The following is an 18,454-nucleotide window of genomic DNA, read 5'->3' as shown; positions in this document are numbered from 1 at the left end:
CATGTTTACTGCACGCTAATAAAATACCTTTCACAGGAAAAAAACTTAAAACTTTTCCCGGACAGTGGGCTAAGGTAACGTCAGCTTACTGTACTGAGAGTTCTTTTCCACTCTTGTATTCAGTTTGTAAATTTTATTGTACAGGATTTGAAAATACTGGTAAAATGAGACATATTGCCAATTCCTTGCTATTTTTAGCTCCTTTTTTGTGAAATGGCTTGACGATCAGGTATAAATCTCTGTCTAGGAAAGTGCCGCTATGAAAAGATTTATACGTAACTAGTATAAAAAATTTGGAAATTTATGGTAACTGCAGAGGTCATCGGTCCCTAAGTTTACACACTACTTAATCGAACCTAATCTAACTTACACTAAGGACAACACATGCACCCATGCCCGAGGGAGGACTCGAACCTCCGACGGGTGGAGCCGCGCGCACCGTGACAAGGCGCCCCAGACTGCGCGGCTACCCCGCGCAGCTAACTAGTGTATTTGAAGTCCTATCGTACAGCCCTTGATTACATTATTACTAATTTCATCACCACCAGATGAACATTTATTTTCAGAGAGCTAATAAAAATTAAACCTTTCTTACGAGATGTAAAATGTAGTTCAATTTTGTAAAACTTCTTTTGGAATACTTTGCTTAGATACTCTAAGGTACATCCTAAGAAGGACTTCAAATCTAAATTATCTGCTGCAGGCAAAAAGAGTTATTAGAGTTGTGTACAATTTTGGGGCAAATAAGATTGGTGAGTTATTCACCTTCAAAGAAGTTTCTTTATTACGCTGAAACAATTTTCCTGGCACACATTTTTAGTATGTTCCAAATACTTTTATAATGCATTCTATTTTATTATTTTGTTACTGAAGGAGTATATTTTTTTCTTGTAATTTCTGGTAGTAAAAAATATTCCACCTCACGTAACTGATAAGTGAATATAATCACATGCACACATGACATGATGTTATCTTTCCTATGCTCACTGTTGCAAGAAACTTCTCTATGCTTGGCAGGACTATGGACTAGTGAAAGAGTCGTGCAACCCATACCAGGGTGTCGACAGCGATTGTTCGACCGACACCTCTTGCGATCGTCATTACACCGCTGAGTACAGCTACGTTGGAGGTAAGTGGACCCTCGAGCATCGCTACTTCCTTCTTTCTCGTTTGCTTGCAATACTTGAAACAGATAACGACATTTCGGATTCATTTTTCTGATCATAAGGCCATTTGTGCATGTTTTTAACACGACAATTTATCAATCATTCATATACATATACACTCCTGGAAATGGAAAAAAGAACACATTGACACCGGTGTGTCAGACCCACCATACTTGCGCCGGACACTGCGAGAGGGCTGTACAAGCAATGATCACACGCACGGCACAGCGGACACACCAGGAACCGCGGTGTTGGCCGTCGAATGGCGCTAGCTGCGCAGCATTTGTGCACCGCCGCCGTCAGTGTCAGCCAGTTTGCCGTGGCATACGGAGCTCCATCGCAGTCTTTAACACTGGTAGCATGCCGCGACAGCGTGGACGTGAACCGTATGTGCAGTTGACGGACTTTGAGCGAGGGCGTATAGTGGGCATGCGGGAGGCCGGGTGGACGTACCGCCGAATTGCTCAACACGTGGGGCGTGAGGTCTCCACAGTACATCGATGTTGTCGCCAGTGGTCGGCGGAAGGTGCACGTGCCCGACGACCTGGGACCGGACCGCAGCGACGCACGGATGCACGCCGAGACCGTAGGATCCTACGCCGTGCCGTAGGGGACCGCACCGCCACTTCCCAGCAAATTAGGGACACTGTTGCTCCTGGGGTATCGGCGAGGACCATTCGCAACCGTCTCCATGAAGCTGGGCTACGGTCCCGCACACCGTTAGGCCGTCTTCCGCTCACGCCCCAACATCGTGCAGCCCGCCTCCAGTGGTGTCGCGACAGGCGTGAATGGAGGGACGAATGGAGACGTGTCGTCTTCAGCGATGAGAGTCGCTTCTGCCTTGGTGCCAATGATGGTCGTATGCGTGTTTGGCGCCGTGCAGGTGAGCGCCACAATCAGGACTGCATACGACCGAGGCACACAGGGCCAACACCCGGCATCATGGTGTGGGGAGCGATCTCCTACACTGGCCGTACACCACTGGTGATCGTCGAGGGGACACTGAATAGTGCACGGTACATCCAAACCGTCATCGAACCCATCGTTCTACCATTCCTAGACCGGCAAGGGAACTTGCTGTTCCAACAGGACAATGCACGTCCGCATGTATCCCGTGCCACCCAACGTGCTCTAGAAGGTGTAAGTCAACTACCCTGGCCAGCAAGATCTCCGGATCTGTCCCCCATTGAGCATGTTTGGGACTGGATGAAGCGTCGTCCCACGCGGTCTGCACGTCCAGCACGAACGCTGGTCCAACTGAGGCGCCAGGTGGAAATGGCATGGCAAGCCGTTCCACAGGACTACATCCAGCATCTCTACGATCGTCTCCATGGGAGAATAGCAGCCTGCATTGCTGCGAAAGGTGGATATACACTGTACTAGTGCCGACATTGTGCATGCTCTGTTGCCTGTGTCTATGTGCCTGTGGTTCTGTCAGTGTGATCATGTGATGTATCTGACCGTAGGAATGTGTCAATAAAGTTTCCCCTTCCTGGGACAATGAATTCACGGTGTTCTTATTTCAATTTCCAGGAGTGTATATTACTATCTACACTCCTGGAAATTGAAATAAGAACACCGTGAATTCATTGTCCCAGGAAGGGGAAACTTTATTGACACATTCCTACGGTCAGATACATCACATGATCACACTGACAGAACCACAGGCACATAGACACAGGCAACAGAGCATGCACAATGTCGGCACTAGTACAGTGTATATCCACCTTTCGCAGCAATGCAGGCTGCTATTCTCCCATGGAGACGATCGTAGAGATGCTGGATGTAGTCCTGTGGAACGGCTTGCCATGCCATTTCCACCTGGCGCCTCAGTTGGACCAGCGTTCGTGCTGGACGTGCAGACCGCGTGAGACGACGCTTCATCCAGTCCCAAACATGCTCAATGGGGGACAGATCCGGAGATCTTGCTGGCCAGGGTAGTTGACTTACACCTTCTAGAGCACGTTGGGTGGCACGGGATACATGCGGACGTGCATTGTCCTGTTGGAACAGCAAGTTCCCTTGCCGGTCTAGGAATGGTAGAACGATGGGTTCGATGACGGTATGGATGTACCGTGCACTATTCAGTGTCCCCTCGACGATCACCAGTGGTGTACGGCCAGTGTAGGAGATCGCTCCCCACACCATGATGCCGGGTGTTGGCCCTGTGTGCCTCGGTCGTATGCAGTCCTGATTGTGGCGCTCACCTGCACGGCGCCAAACACGCATACGACCATCATTGGCACCAAGGCAGAAGCGACTCTCATCGCTGAAGACGACACGTCTCCATTCGTCCCTCCATTCACGCCTGTCGCGACACCACTGGAGGCGGGCTGCACGATGTTGGGGCGTGAGCGGAAGACGGCCTAACGGTGTGCGGGACCGTAGCCCAGCTTCATGGAGACGGTTGCGAATGGTCCTCGCCGATACCCCAGGAGCAACAGTGTCCCTAATTTGCTGGGAAGTGGCGGTGCGGTCCCCTACGGCACTGCGTAGGATCCTACGGTCTTGGCGTGCATCCGTGCGTCGCTGCGGTCCGGTCCCAGGTCGACGGGCACGTGCACCTTCCGCCGACCACTGGCGACAACATCGATGTACTGTGGAGACCTCACGCCCCACGTGTTGAGCAATTCGGCGGTACGTCCACCCGGCCTCCCGCATGCCCACTATACGCCCTCGCTCAAAGTCCGTCAACTGCACATACGGTTCACGTCCACGCTGTCGCGGCATGCTACCAGTGTTAAAGACTGCGATGGAGCTCCGTATGCCACGGCAAACTGGCTGACACTGACGGCGGCGGTGCACAAATGCTGCGCAGCTAGCGCCATTCGACGGCCAACACCGCGGTTCCTGGTGTGTCCGTTGTGCCGTGCGTGTGATCATTGCTTGTACAGCCCTCTCGCAGTGTCCGGAGCAAGTATGGTGGGTCTGACACACCGGTGTCAATGTGTTCTTTTTTCCATTTCAAGGAGTATATGTGCCGCAAGCCAGAGTGGAGGAGGGTATATACAGAACTGCAGCAGAAATCAGTTCGGTCGCTTCCTGTCCTGTTAGTGGTTGGTACTTGGGAAGGAACATACGAGGGGCGCTCCATAAGTAACGCAACACTTTTTTTTCTTAAAGCTGGTTGGGTTTCTTTTTTTTTTTTTCAGGAGCTAATTTCATCATATAATTTCCCTCTCTTTTGGCTACAAAACACTATTTTTTAACACAATCTCTGTTGAATGCGACGGCCTTACGCCACTTACTGGGAGAACCTGTATACCCATATGGTACCGCTCTACTGGTCGATATCGGACCCAAAGTCTTGTTGCATTAATAAACTATCCATGAGCGTCTCGTAACGCGCAAGCAGTTCTGTACACATGGTCCTTCGTTGCTCATTATGGTCTTCCGTTAGGCGGAGAGGAACACACCAAGTACATACCTTTGAGTATCCCAACTGGTGGACGAGTGTGTCGGCGCTACCAGCAGGGACGTCCAGTTGAGTTGCTAGATGTTTGATTGCTATCCATCGATCATCTCAAATGAGAACGTCCGCTCGTTCCAACATTGCGGGAGTCACATCTGTGCACCGCCCGCCAGTACGCGGGAGAGCGGACAAGTTTTCGAGACCTTAGTGCAATGATGACAGATGCCTCACGTAACGACTCATCGTGCTTTTTTTTTCACTGAGTGGTCTTCGTGGACATTCTGCAAGTGCCCATGAATGTCTTCAATGCTGACGTTTTCCGCCCAAAATAAACTCAATGACAGCTCTCTGCTTGAAACACACCTACGTTACAGAACGCCATTTTGAATGCTACGTATATCGCCGACACCGCCACCTGTCGGAACATCATGAAACTATAGAGGCTGAAGCGGGATTGTTCCACATGTCGCACAACAAATTCCGCATTTTCCAACCGAAAGTGGCCGAGCAAGAAAACGTGATGCATTACTTATTGAACGCCTCTTTTAGTTACCAGCACTCTGCAACTACAGCCTTTTCAACACCACTCTGGCAACGATTATTTTGTAGCAGAAAGAATTTCGACTTTACAGAGGAGTGTGCGCCTATTGAAAACTTCGTGACAGATAGAAATTTTGTGAGAGACCGGGACTGGAACGTTGTACCTTTACTTTTCGTGGGAAAATATTCTACGGACTTTTTTATCTGTTTTTTTCGTCGGTGGTTCTCTTTGGATACCGCGTGACATCTTTCACATTAAATATGTGAGAACTTGACTGAGTTCTTATTACAGATGGTGGCCAGTTCCCTGACCGAAAACGCTTAGCCACCGTGCCGATAAACCGACGCTGCACGACTCACCTTCCACCTTCACATTCTTACTTCTGCCAATAACTGTTCTTCGTTCGGGAAAAAATAACGTTTCGACGGTTAAGATTTCAGTAGTCTGGCATATAGCATAGTGAAATAAACTCAGCCTTGAACCCAACGATTTTACATTACTAGGTACAGTTTTGTTGTATGTACTTAAAGAGAGTAATTATTCTCTTACTAAAGCGTCCATGGATTAAAACAAAATTTTTTAGAATGTTATTTTTTCGTTATCTGCATCCCTCCAAGTAGTTGACATTCTAATGAGAGTGACGAGAAATAACAAGATACCTCTCAATCAACTCATACCGAAACTGATGGGTAGAACTAGATAGGCGAATAGTAGCTTCTAATGGACTTCTTATCATCATCGTGAAGCACCTCAAATAAGCCCTTGGACTGGCTGCATGTCGAATCCCGAACCTCTGAGTTTTCCAATTTATCTGGGTGAATGACGATGTATTGTATCATCTGTATCTGAGCATTTGGAGCTGACGTTAACAGTTCACAACACGACTAGAGATAAAATATATAAAATATTAGTTACAGAAATTTTTATAAGACAGGAATTTTTCCGTATTTCCATTTCTTCTTTATAGTAAGTAGCTAGTTATATGTCGTTCGTAAAATTTATGTACTTAAAGAGAGTACTTATTCTTTTACTAAAGCGTCCACGGATTAAAACATGATTTTTTAGAATGTTATTTTTTCGTTATCTGCACATTGCATAAGAACTTTGTTGGTTTTAATCTTCATAGTATATGTGGAGTATCTAACATACAGTAACGATCCATATGTTTCATGTTACTCCCTGCAATATTTCAGTCACTTCTTTTACGGAATCAGTGGCTACAAACTTACAATTGTTAACGAATTCGTGCGATGCGGGAGAAACAACAGCTTCAGTGCTGTGTTGAAATTATTGTTTCAACGGTCATAATAAATTGCGAAAAGTAGGTTCAAGGTAATATACAAGCCAACACCCACCAATCACTGTTATCTGCAGTTATTTTTGAATTAATGACGGTCCAGGTAATTAAAGTGCGTAACGGCAACATCAGGCTATATAACTGGATTCGTCAAACCGCCTGGTTGAAAGACAGCAAATGGAACTCGTCATTAACCTCGTTCCCACCGATAGACAGTTTCATTACTAAAAAGTTTTCGCCAGCCACTGTTCACAATCTCCACAGCCATGGAAATAGACTTTTAAAACATTTTTAAATTTAGGTCAAGAACTGTTATTATATCTTTCGGATTGAGAGGAGTAAAACTAGACGATCATGCTTTCCATCGCCACCAACCCCTGCTTTCTATCCCACACCCCATTCTGTTTCAAATTTGAGGACGTCTTGACTCTCTACACTGTAAAAATGTCAAAGGAAGAATGCTTTTTACCGACTTTTACATATTTTCAATATTTCATAAACTTCTGAGCAAATCTTGTGTTTGCAACCAACATGCAACAAGGTACTGAGAGCGTGGTGTTCAATTCCCGTGCAGGCTACTACGGCGCTACGAATGAAGTGACGCTGCAAGAGGCGCTGGTACAGCGAGGACCGGTGGCCGTCGCCTTCATGGTTTACGACGACTTCCGGTCGTACACCAGCGGCATCTACAGACACATCGAGACACGGGTTGACTTCGACCCAAAGGTGGTGAGTAGCGGCTGTCAGCCATTCACCTAGTACACTAACAATCCACGTAGCCCAGCTCCAACGGCTAAAACAGAAGAAAAATTATTTCAAAACACTAATATGAGTCTGTTCCACCACCCGGGAGTCGATGTGTAAAGGTTAACGAAACAAAGGACGGTAGCAACCGCTGAAAAAACAATCAATTGTTGCACACAATTAAGATCAGCAGACCCACAAGAGTCCAAAAAGGGGTGTTATTTGGCAAATAGCAGTTAAAGGGTGACAGTTATTGAACTATATGAAATAAAATCGTCATAACGTCTGAAAGGTTTGCGTTACGACGTTCAAACTACACGTTTAGCCGCGGGGAATGATGGGAAGTAGTACATTGGTTTAGCGAGAAGCCCACTTTCATTTCTATGGGTTCGTCAGTAAGCAAAATTGCCGCATTTTGAGCACTGAGAATCCGAATTTCACGATCTGGAAGTCTCTTCACCCTCAATGGGTGACTGTGTGGTGTGCAGTGTCCAGTCACGGAATAATCGGTGCGATAGTCCTTGATGGCATGGTGACTACCGAACGGTACGTGAAGGCTTTGGAAGATGATTTCATTCCCATTATCAAAAGTGACCCTGATTTCGACACAATGTGGTTCATGCAAGACAGAGCTTAACCTCATCGAACTAAGAGAGTGTTTGTGCTCCTGGAGGAGCACGTTGGGGACCGCATTCTGGCTCTGGGGTACCCAGAGGCCACTGGCATGAGCCTCGATTGGCCGCCATATTCTCCGGATCTGATCACATGCGACTTCTTTTTGTGGGGCTACATTAAAGACGAAGTGTACAGCAGTAACCCCGAAACCATTGCTGAGCTGAAAACGGCCATTCAGGAGGTCATCGACAGCATCGATGCTCCGACTGCCGGCCGCGGTGGTCTCGCGGTTCTAGGCGCGCAGTCCGGAACCGCGCGACTGCTACGGTCGCAGGTTCGAATCCTGCCTCGGGCATGGATGTGTGTGATGTCCTTAGGTTAGTTAGGTTTAAGTAGTTCTAAGTTCTAGGGGACTGATGACCACAGCTGTTAAGTCCCATAGTGCTCAGAGCCATTTGAATTTTTGATGCTCCGACACTTAAAGCGGGTCACGCAGAATTTCCCTACTCGTATGCGCTACATCGTCTCCAATAATATCGAACATGTCATAACCTAAATCCGAGTACCTTTAGTGACGTTTACATGTTGAATAAAGTGTGTACATGCCGTAGTTTGTAACTATTTTACGTTTTTTTCGTGTAATTCAGTAATTGTCACCCTCTATATGAAGCAGTGTGTGTTAACAAATGCAGTACCCATAAAGTCACGTTTCAAGAAGTAGTTTCAATGAAGTAATGAGAACACGGCGAATTTCAGTCTTGAAAGATTTACCAGATGTTTGAAAGAATTTGTAACTCGTTGTAGAGACGAGTGTAATATTGCATCCAACTGTGAGGACGATACTGAATGTTCAATAAGAGGTGTCATTTATAATCCTCCGAGTGTGTCGGTAACAGGTGAGTCACACTCTGGTACTGTGGTGATGAGCCTCTGGAGGAGTGGTGAGCGGAAAAAATCTTTATTTATTGTATAATTTTACCTACGTGACCTACATCCTACCCTGTGTAACCTTCTGTGTGATTGGATGAATGACTGAATGAGTGAATCTCTTATGAAAGTTCTGCGGAGAACCAGTGAGTTAACTTCTCTATGCCTGAACCTTACCAACCTAGCAGTATTCTGGTAGTCGGGTGCACCAGTGAGCTCGTGAGGAAATGGTCCCGTCCGACATGTCGAAAACTACTCTGAAATTTTGCGTACGGGAAGAACACACTCACACTTTGGACTTTTTACACACTTACAAATTTTACACATTTACACCACACCAATAATTTCTCGAATTACTGATTTTTTTAATAACTGACGTTCATATCAACAGCTAAATTGTTGCCGATGTATTTGTTACACAAGTGATTAGCAGGGCAAATAAAATCAAGCAGTGTATGATTTTACATTACAGACGATTTCCATCAATCAGGACTTTAATATGTAGACATTAAATATTTTACAACAATTCTTGTAGCACACTTCTTGTGATAATTTTTGAATAACATACACTCCTGGAAATTGAAATAAGAACACCGTGAATTCATTGTCCCAGGAAGGGGAAACTTTATTGACACATTCCTACGGTCAGATACATCACATGATCACACTGACAGAACCACAGGCACATAGACACAGGCAACAGAGCATGCACAATGTCGGCACTAGTACAGTGTATATCCACCTTTCGCAGCAATGCAGGCTGCTATTCTCCCATGGAGACGATCGTAGAGATGCTGGATGTAGTCCTGTGGAACGGCTTGCCATGCCATTTCCACCTGGCGCCTCAGTTGGACCAGCGTTCGTGCTGGACGTGCAGACCGCGTGAGACGACGCTTCATCCAGTCCCAAACATGCTCAATGGGGGACAGATCCGGAGATCTTGCTGGCCAGGGTAGTTGACTTACACCTTCTAGAGCACGTTGGGTGGCACGGGATACATGCGGACGTGCATTGTCCTGTTGGAACAGCAAGTTCCCTTGCCGGTCTAGGAATGGTAGAACGATGGGTTCGATGACGGTATGGATGTACCGTGCACTATTCAGTGTCCCCTCGACGATCACCAGTGGTGTACGGCCAGTGTAGGAGATCGCTCCCCACACCATGATGCCGGGTGTTGGCCCTGTGTGCCTCGGTCGTATGCAGTCCTGATTGTGGCGCTCACCTGCACGGCGCCAAACACGCATACGACCATCATTGGCACCAAGGCAGAAGCGACTCTCATCGCTGAAGACGACACGTCTCCATTCGTCCCTCCATTCACGCCTGTCGCGACACCACTGGAGGCGGGCTGCACGATGTTGGGGCGTGAGCGGAAGACGGCCTAACGGTGTGCGGGACCGTAGCCCAGCTTCATGGAGACGGTTGCGAATGGTCCTCGCCGATACCCCAGGAGCAACAGTGTCCCTAATTTGCTGGGAAGTGGCGGTGCGGTCCCCTACGGCACTGCGTAGGATCCTACAGTCTTGGCGTGCATCCGTGCGTCGCTGCGGTCCGGTCCCAGGTCGACGGGCACGTGCACCTTCCGCCGACCACTGGCGACAACATCGATGTACTGTGGAGACCTCACGCCCCACGTGTTGAGCAATTCGGCGGTACGTCCACCCGGCCTCCCGCATGCCCACTATACGCCCTCGCTCAAAGTCCGTCAACTGCACATACGGTTCACGTCCACGCTGTCGCGGCATGCTACCAGTGTTAAAGACTGCGATGGAGCTCCGTATGCCACGGCAAACTGGCTGACACTGACGGCGGCGGTGCACAAATGCTGCGCAGCTAGCGCCATTCGACGGCCAACACCGCGGTTCCTGGTGTGTCCGCTGTGCCGTGCGTGTGATCATTGCTTGTACAGCCCTCTCGCAGTGTCCGGAGCAAGTATGGTGGGTCTGACACACCGGTGTCAATGTGTTCTTTTTTCCATTTCCAGGAGTGTATATTTTCATAACAATGAAATAGTTCTTTGTCTATTCCCTGTATTCATCACAAAAATTCTAAGTGTCTATTGGATGACGAAAACAAACATTTTCCTTGCACCAGGCACATATCATGAAAGAAAAACTAATGAATTCAGGCACTTCACGGTAGATGATAGTTTCATCTAGACAGAACTTGAAGTTATCAGAAATAGTCATAGTCATTGTTCTGCATATTGTGTTGAGTACCAGGCATACTTAACCAACTTTGTAAAATGTGGTGAAGTAAACTGACAATGCAGAAATGACTGAAGTTAACGATGCAATTCCGCCGGTAAACCTGAAACGACAAAGGGCTATAGGAAATTAAATTGTACAACAGTTTTCTGAAAAACGTTTTTTTATCGAAAGGCTGAATCACCCTATTAGTTCAAGGTGGAATCTGAATTATTTTAACAATGTTTTCGTTGTTGTCCTAAAGACAGAAGTGTCTTTACGCCCAGGACAAGTATCCAACAAGAGCAATGGATTATTTTCTGCAGATGGTAAGAAGACGTTTTTATAAATTTTGCAAGTAGACTCATTTTTTTAAATGTTTAGCTCCAATTTGCCTTGAGATTCCTGAAGACAGATATAAAGCTGTGGAAACAGAAACACACTGATATCACTGGTATTGTTACATACGACTGTGTCGAAATATTCACAGACTCCACAAGCATCTCTGTTTCTTTTTTTTTTCTTTTTTTCCGCTCGAAATGATGAATTGCGGTTTGCGTGCAGCTTTTGCACGAAACCTGACTGATTAGCTTTACGCACAGCATTTTGGGGAATAACAAGAAGCTTCATCTTCACGTCAGTTATAATAGTGGTTTGTACACTTTTTTTGCCCCGCGGTATTACTTGTCAATGACGTCTCCTTAACAAGTACTTGAGGTAAAATTCGTAATTTTGCGACTCCCTTAATCTGTTTCGCCAGATCTAAGAAGCCTGGAAATCAGTAATATTCATTCCACTTGCATTTCAGAGCTCCCAGTGTCTAGATCACCATCAGTAACGGTGCACTGACTCTCACAAGCAGTTCTAAATCTTTCACATAGTTTTTCTTTGACTCTTTTGTGAGTTTCAATTTGGCACATATTTCACATTTCGTGTAAACCGTTCTTCCATTTATAAAATTTTTATTCAGTTTTAACAAAACTAAACCGGTTTTTCACACTGTTTGAGCATAAGCATTTTCTCTCTCCTTCATTTGATCAAAAAATTTGCAGCCTTTTCTTTGTAACTGAAAGCTATTACTAAATATATTTTCTTTGGATTTCGAAGTCACTCTGTTTTTGTTCTGGACTTCAGTTAGCTCACCGAACCACACTTCACGGAATCGTCCAACTTCTTTCCTGTTTCTTCCAATGTTTCCACCATTTCTAACGAAATCCGACATCATTCGAATGAATGTCCAAGAAATTAAGCAATAAATAATACATACGTAGGTCTTCAGGAGACTTAGGTGATGTGGATTGCGTACCACGTTCTCAAATTACATCTTTGCAATGTTGGAATCATTAATTGGATTCCATATTAGTGTGACTCTCTGAAACCTGCACAAAGACAGAAGCTATTAGCAAGCATATAAGAAGAAATCACAAAGAAAATCAATTAACTTTTAAAAAACAAAGAAGAAATAACTGCAATGTGTCTTAGCAGGTAAAGTTCTGGCATCGGTTTTCTTTCAGTGTCTTTTCTATGTAAACAATTTCAGGGGAATTTCGACATTTCGGACTGGACTGTTTCCTTGTCACAGCATGTCAGAGATGTAGGATAAAGTTACCTAATTTGGTGACAAAGTCAGTAATTTTGTAAATAATTAGCTGATTAGCCATACATTCCTGCGGAAAAACTTAGGTTTGTATGTGTACGATATAATAATACCTGTTTCATAGCATTCGGTTTCGTTTTGGTGGAACTGAAGATGTTTAAATGTAAACATTACAATTGCACGTAACATGGTAACAAGTGTAGCTAATTTTCTGATACCGATTCTTAATTTGATGATAATTAACGTAAGTTATAAATATGATGAATTTATTTATAGATGCTTGAACATTTTATTACATAATCGAAAGGAACATATTGAATCAAGAAAGTTATTAAAATTACGTATTTATAATAAAAATAATCTTTATAAAAATAACTTCTGTTCAAATACCAAGTAAATTGTTCAGGTTCAAAATTAGCGTCAGCTGAAGACAAAATCTGAGTACCATTAACATAACAGCACATTCTGAAAGAGTACTTATTCCTGTCTAAACAATATCACGTCACTGTGTCCTACCACAGATTCGCTTTGGTAGAGAACAAGGTAGGAAATGAGACAGAATGAGCATTGCACCGATTTATTTCCATGTGCCACATTTCTGCCTTTTGTTTTCATCGTTCCAGAAGGTCCAGCTGAATCCAAAACAGTGCTTCCTTTTCCTTTGCTAGTTCGTCAACTGTTCAATGCCATACTCCTGGTTCAACAGTTCTTGCTCATGTGAGCTTCCTTGGTACATTTCCTGCTGGTGTTCTTAGGATACAATCAACGGGAGATAACGAGGATGCTGGACTTTTTGGCATTTCAGTAGCATCTGCCTGCGAACTCCCATTTGATGATTCGCTTGTGACAGGCACTGCTAGGTCTTCCTGTGGATCAGGATGCTCAGGGAGCTCGGATGGAGTCAGCTTTTTTCGGGGAGTGACATTTCGATCCAAGGGTCTCATCCCACAAGACCTGAAGGCACTTTTTATGTTTTCCTCAAAGAAAGTTTCTGCAAAAGGCATCTTGAAGATGGTGAGGAAGTTTCTTTTATTTGCGTTGTCTGTTGTGCTTTTTGCCATATAATTGTGCAGTTCGTTTCTCCAAGCACTCTTAGGTGCCTTCTAAATGTCGACGTCCGACGGTTGGAACACGGGCGTAGTACGAGAAGGGAATGTAAGTAAATACATATTATTTTGACAAGCAAGCTCAAGAACTTGTGGAGAAATGTCTGCTCCGTGCGAATCCATCGGCAATAGCGCAGGTTTTGTTCTGTTAGATTCAAGAACAGCTTGAGACCATTCTAAAAACAGTTCTTTAGTAATCAACCCCTCTTCAGATAGACGAACCTGCGTGATAGACAGTCTCTCATGTAATCATAAGTCCACCGAGAACGTTTGAAAATTATAAATATGGGTATCCAGCTGCCATTAGCACAAATACAGCCTACCAACGTCATAGTTTCTCCTCGTTCTGCGTAGGTACGTTTGTGTAAGAACTTCTTTCCAATTTCAGTTACAACCTTATTGAGCTTGACTACGAACATCAAGCCGCTTTCATTAACATTCCACACATGATCTTCCATCTTGCTTAGAGGAGACAAGCATAGTTTCTTGACATCTGAAAGTTTGTCAAAATACTCGTCTATTATAATAGAATCAGATATGGAAGCCCAGTATGCAGACAAATTTTCCGGGACTCTCAAAGTCCGACCATATCGACATTTATAACTGAGCCACCATTTTTTAATTGCAATTTTCTTTTCATTATTAAAAAAATTCTCATGATGAGTTGCCCCTGTCAGTTCATATGCAGCCCCTCCAAATCCCATCTCTTGCATCGTAATTACGTACTTTAGTAATTTCTGTTCTAAGGTGAATGGCGATTTTCTGTCAGGAAACTTTCTTAAGAACTCCAGGGGACCAGGGAACCTCATTTTCTTTTGCAGGCTCGCAAATGCCAATACGATTTTCCTGAACCATATTTGCTGCGTCTAGTATAACTCTAGAGCTGTAGAGACGATAGATTCTATTCTCTTCCTGTGACACCGTATTTTTGAGATTACTGTTCATCGTTTCCACCTTGAACTAAAAGATAAAATAAACCAGTCATACCTAAGTTGGTGGTACCTCCTAATTTGATGATAGGCTGTTTGAAAACATCTTATTGTTATGTGTGTACTAACATATAAAAGCATTGGAAACTGTAGATAACAACTTAAATATAAATTATGATTTTTTTAAAATTTATGCCTCTACGATCACTTTATAAACATGTGTGAGACACTTTAGTTTTTCAAGAAAATGCTAAGCCAATACAAAGCGCAACTATAAAATAAGGAAAAAATATACTTCACGTAAATTTCTGTAAGATTTTGAGAATGGGATACATCTGAGCAACTCCCTTTACATCAGTATATAATTAATAAATAAAATAAAGCATACATTTACTCACAAACACAGTGAAATTACTGCTGCAATACCGCGCGTGTCCTTTCACATTTGCTATAATCGACTAACAATGGCAAAACGGTGGTTCCGTGTGAGCAATACAAAGAACGCATTCTACGCCATCTATGATCGGTGTCGCTAACTATTTTAATCACGAGATACGAAATGAAATATATCACAAACTTAGGAGTGTACCGCCAAATAATGTTTCCTCACCCAACCGTTTCCCATTGAGTGCTTCCGAACTATTGTTGGCACGAGCGGCCAAAATTATCGAATGGTCGGACACCTTTCTTCTGGGATGCATGATGGCGCTTCACTATTGACTGGTATATTTTGGAGTTAGATAACAGTTTGATTCATTTCAACATGTAGCAGATTTCAATCTCTTTCGGTCATAAGTGTAATTCCTACAGTGTATTTCACGATTATATTTTTGGATGCTTTTATTTAAATTATAAATGTAGAGTGCGGTTTAGTGTGATGGCTTTGGTCCATGATAAAATAAAACCTTGTGCATCAACAGTTCATTCCTTTTAGTGTCTTATGAGTCGCGTCATTCATAATTTAAATACGTATCTTTTTGTGAATCTTTCAGACATTTTTCTTTCAAAAGTCGCGTTCTTTTCAGCATTTTAAATGGTATTGCGGACTTTTGTTTGTGATTATGCTATATGGCGTCATAGTCAGTCTAAACGAGTTGTGAACTGATTCGTCTTCAGCGCCCTAATTTAGTAATTTCGGGCCCCTTTACTCTTGAATTTTTTAGGCGAGTTAAGGTGTTTCCTTTCAATGTTGAACATAGTCGTGGTGTGCAGACCAAACCATGTTTCTTTTGTCTTGCATTCATCAATTAACGCTGTGTTCCATTTTGTAATACGCGAAATTACTGGTAAAAAGAGTACCAACAACAGTAAAGAATTCTTTCTATTTTATGTTTGTGGACGTCAGTGTCCTATAAGAGAGAGTCGAGGTCAGACGATTCACCACACTATAAAGGGAAGTAGGTAGCGATTTGTGGCAGACGTAACAACTGAGTGCAATGTTGGTGCAAGCGCGAGTGTTTCGGAACACACTGTTCAGAGCTCTTTGTTGAACATGGAGCTCCACAACAGACGAGCTCCATGCGCCTCCATGCCGACCCAACAACACAGACAATTACGACTGCAGTGGACACGGGATCACGGTGCTCGGACCTTGGTTCTATGGTATCGTGTCGCTTTGTCGGATGAATCACGTCTTTTCGTTACACCAGGTTGATGGTCGTGTCTGGTTACGCCTTCATCGAGACGAGCACCTGTTCCAAACGTGCTCAACGATACGGACGCAGGTCTGTGGGGCCAGTATTATGCTGTGAGGAAAATTCGCTTGAGACCTTGATAATAATCGAAGGCATTATGGCAGCTGTGGACTGTGTGAATATTATTGCGAAACACCTCCATCACTGTAGGCTTCACATCTCCCCCAGAGACGATGATGTCTTCCAGCAGAATAAATGTCCGTATCACACGGCCGGAATCGTGCTGCAGTGGTTTGAGGAGCATGATAGTAAACTCATATTGATGTCTTGTTCAACAATTCGCCTGATCTGAAATCTACTTTGTCGATTTCATGCCACGCAGAAGCGCTGCTGTATTGAAATCCAATCGTGGACCAATGCCTAAGCATATAGTCATAACGCTTTGGCTCGTCATTGACGCCTGTAATGAATGTTGATGCCGCAATGGTGCCGTCCTTGTTGAGTGCGCTCCATGTTGCCTCCAGCCTTCCAGCCACGCGGTGCTGCTGGTGGGCTACGGCGTGGACGCCGCCTCCGGCGAGAAGTACTGGATCGTGAAGAACAGCTGGGGCGAGGAGTGGGGCGACGCCGGCTACTTCAAGATCCTGCGCGGAGTCAACGAGTGCGGCATCGAGGCCGAAGGAGTCGAGGCTACTCCCATACCTCTGTGAAAACTCCACCCTCCAACCCGCTTCCACCAGCAAATGCTTCTTGTAATAAAACATTACGTTACAAGTTCTTTATCTGGTCTTTTGTGAACCACCCACGTGAAGAAGAGCACATGCCAGACCATGCACTCAACAATTTTGGTTCCTTTAAGGACTATGGTCTCTATATTTCGTTTCACAATAATCATTACGAAGAATTTTGATGATTAATGAGTGATCATAGGCTGAATTTTATGTTTTTTTTAGTTTTAGTAACAAATTTTGTCCATTGCTGTGATATGTTCAGTTCGCTATCTAGTTACATAAATGCTATAGTCTATGCCTAAGTCTGCTACGATGGTAACCAACAATGAACATTCACAATTATTTTTATGGTTCTCATTAACTTTTGACATACTGATTTGATTTATTATTTGACATATTGAATACTGCTAGCCTTGCTGCACTCCAGCCGAAACCATTTATGAAATACAGAACCATTTTCAATGATATATACACACATTTATTTTATTAGTAAAAGGCTGCTTGTACGTTGAAGGTGTCTGATAACTTTTTGTTGTATTTTAAAATACAAAACTTGACAATAATATTCATAATAGAAGCGAAACTCTTCACATCACTGGACCAAGAAGGGAACTGCCCAGAATGCTTCACAAACTTCTTAAAACGTACGATAACGTAACAAACAAGTGACTAACGGAGAACGACTAGAAGGATGAAAACTGAAAGAAATTAATTAGAAAAGTTTCAACAGACTTCCATAAAAGCGAGGAAAAATTACGTATTCTCATTTTATATTTTGACATTTTATCACCAGTGGATATACATTCGAAGCTGTCAGTCGTATACAAGCACAGACCTCGATAAAAAGCAAACAGAAAGTGTACTCCCACAACTTCCGATTGAGGTGTAAATATTGTTGCACATTAACATTTTTCCTGGATGCACTAATAAATTTTCGAAGCTATTGCTTGACACACAAGGTAGAAGAACCAACTCCAGCTCAGATCAAGTGTCACAATCATAATCTCGAGCACACAAAGAGTGCCAGTATTTCAAAAGCAGGACAACGCTCATAACTCATTGCTGCACAGCGAGCAGAGCTATAGGAACTGGCGAAAACGGTGCAGTATGATGACACCCAGAACGTCGTTATGCAAAATCTATAGCACACATTAATGACATGCAACATCCGAGCTCCGCAACTCCAAGGCGTTCTAGCACTGACGATAAATGCAGTGGCAGAGAAAATCGTCCATACCTGAGACATCGCGGTGCGTAAAGGACCGCTGACAGCTCTGGTCAAACGAGGGCAAATGGCCACCTAACCTGTTTCGGACATTTCGAACTCAGTGTCTGGTCAATGTGTCCTCATCACCGATAGTATCGCCAGTTACAGGTTAACTCAGCTGGCGAAGCGTGATGTGCTGCTCGCTGCCTGTTCGAAGACTTCAACTACAAAACGGCAACCTGCCGGTTTTTGATCATCGCTCCACGCTGCCACTACCCACGGGTCACAGCCGTGACTGACAGAACATGCAGACCTACTGTGCCTTCCTCTGGTGAAGGGCCAACCAAGTGATTGCAATCTGC

General features: G+C 44.3%; 1 protein-coding gene across 3 annotated transcripts in view; it reads left to right on the top strand.

Moving 5' to 3' along the window:
- Nucleotides 1-16,934, top strand: part of LOC126260157 (dipeptidyl peptidase 1-like) — a 74,665-nt gene extending 57,731 nt beyond the window's left edge. For all 3 annotated transcript variants that reach the window (XM_049957431.1, XM_049957419.1, XM_049957427.1), the window contains exons 8-10: nucleotides 1,018-1,129; nucleotides 6,991-7,145; nucleotides 16,679-16,934. In XM_049957431.1, coding sequence (XP_049813388.1) covers nucleotides 1,018-1,129; nucleotides 6,991-7,145; nucleotides 16,679-16,864 — 453 coding nt within the window. In that variant the 3' untranslated portion in view covers nucleotides 16,865-16,934. The remainder of the gene's footprint in view (nucleotides 1-1,017; nucleotides 1,130-6,990; nucleotides 7,146-16,678) is intronic.
- The last annotated feature ends 1,520 nt before the right edge of the window (nucleotides 16,935-18,454 follow it).

This window comes from Schistocerca nitens, chromosome 1 (assembly GCF_023898315.1).
Source record: "Schistocerca nitens isolate TAMUIC-IGC-003100 chromosome 1, iqSchNite1.1, whole genome shotgun sequence".
NCBI lineage: Eukaryota > Metazoa > Arthropoda > Insecta > Orthoptera > Acrididae > Schistocerca > Schistocerca nitens.
Note: the sequence above shows the minus strand (reverse complement) of the source record. Positions and strands in the feature narration are given on the sequence as shown.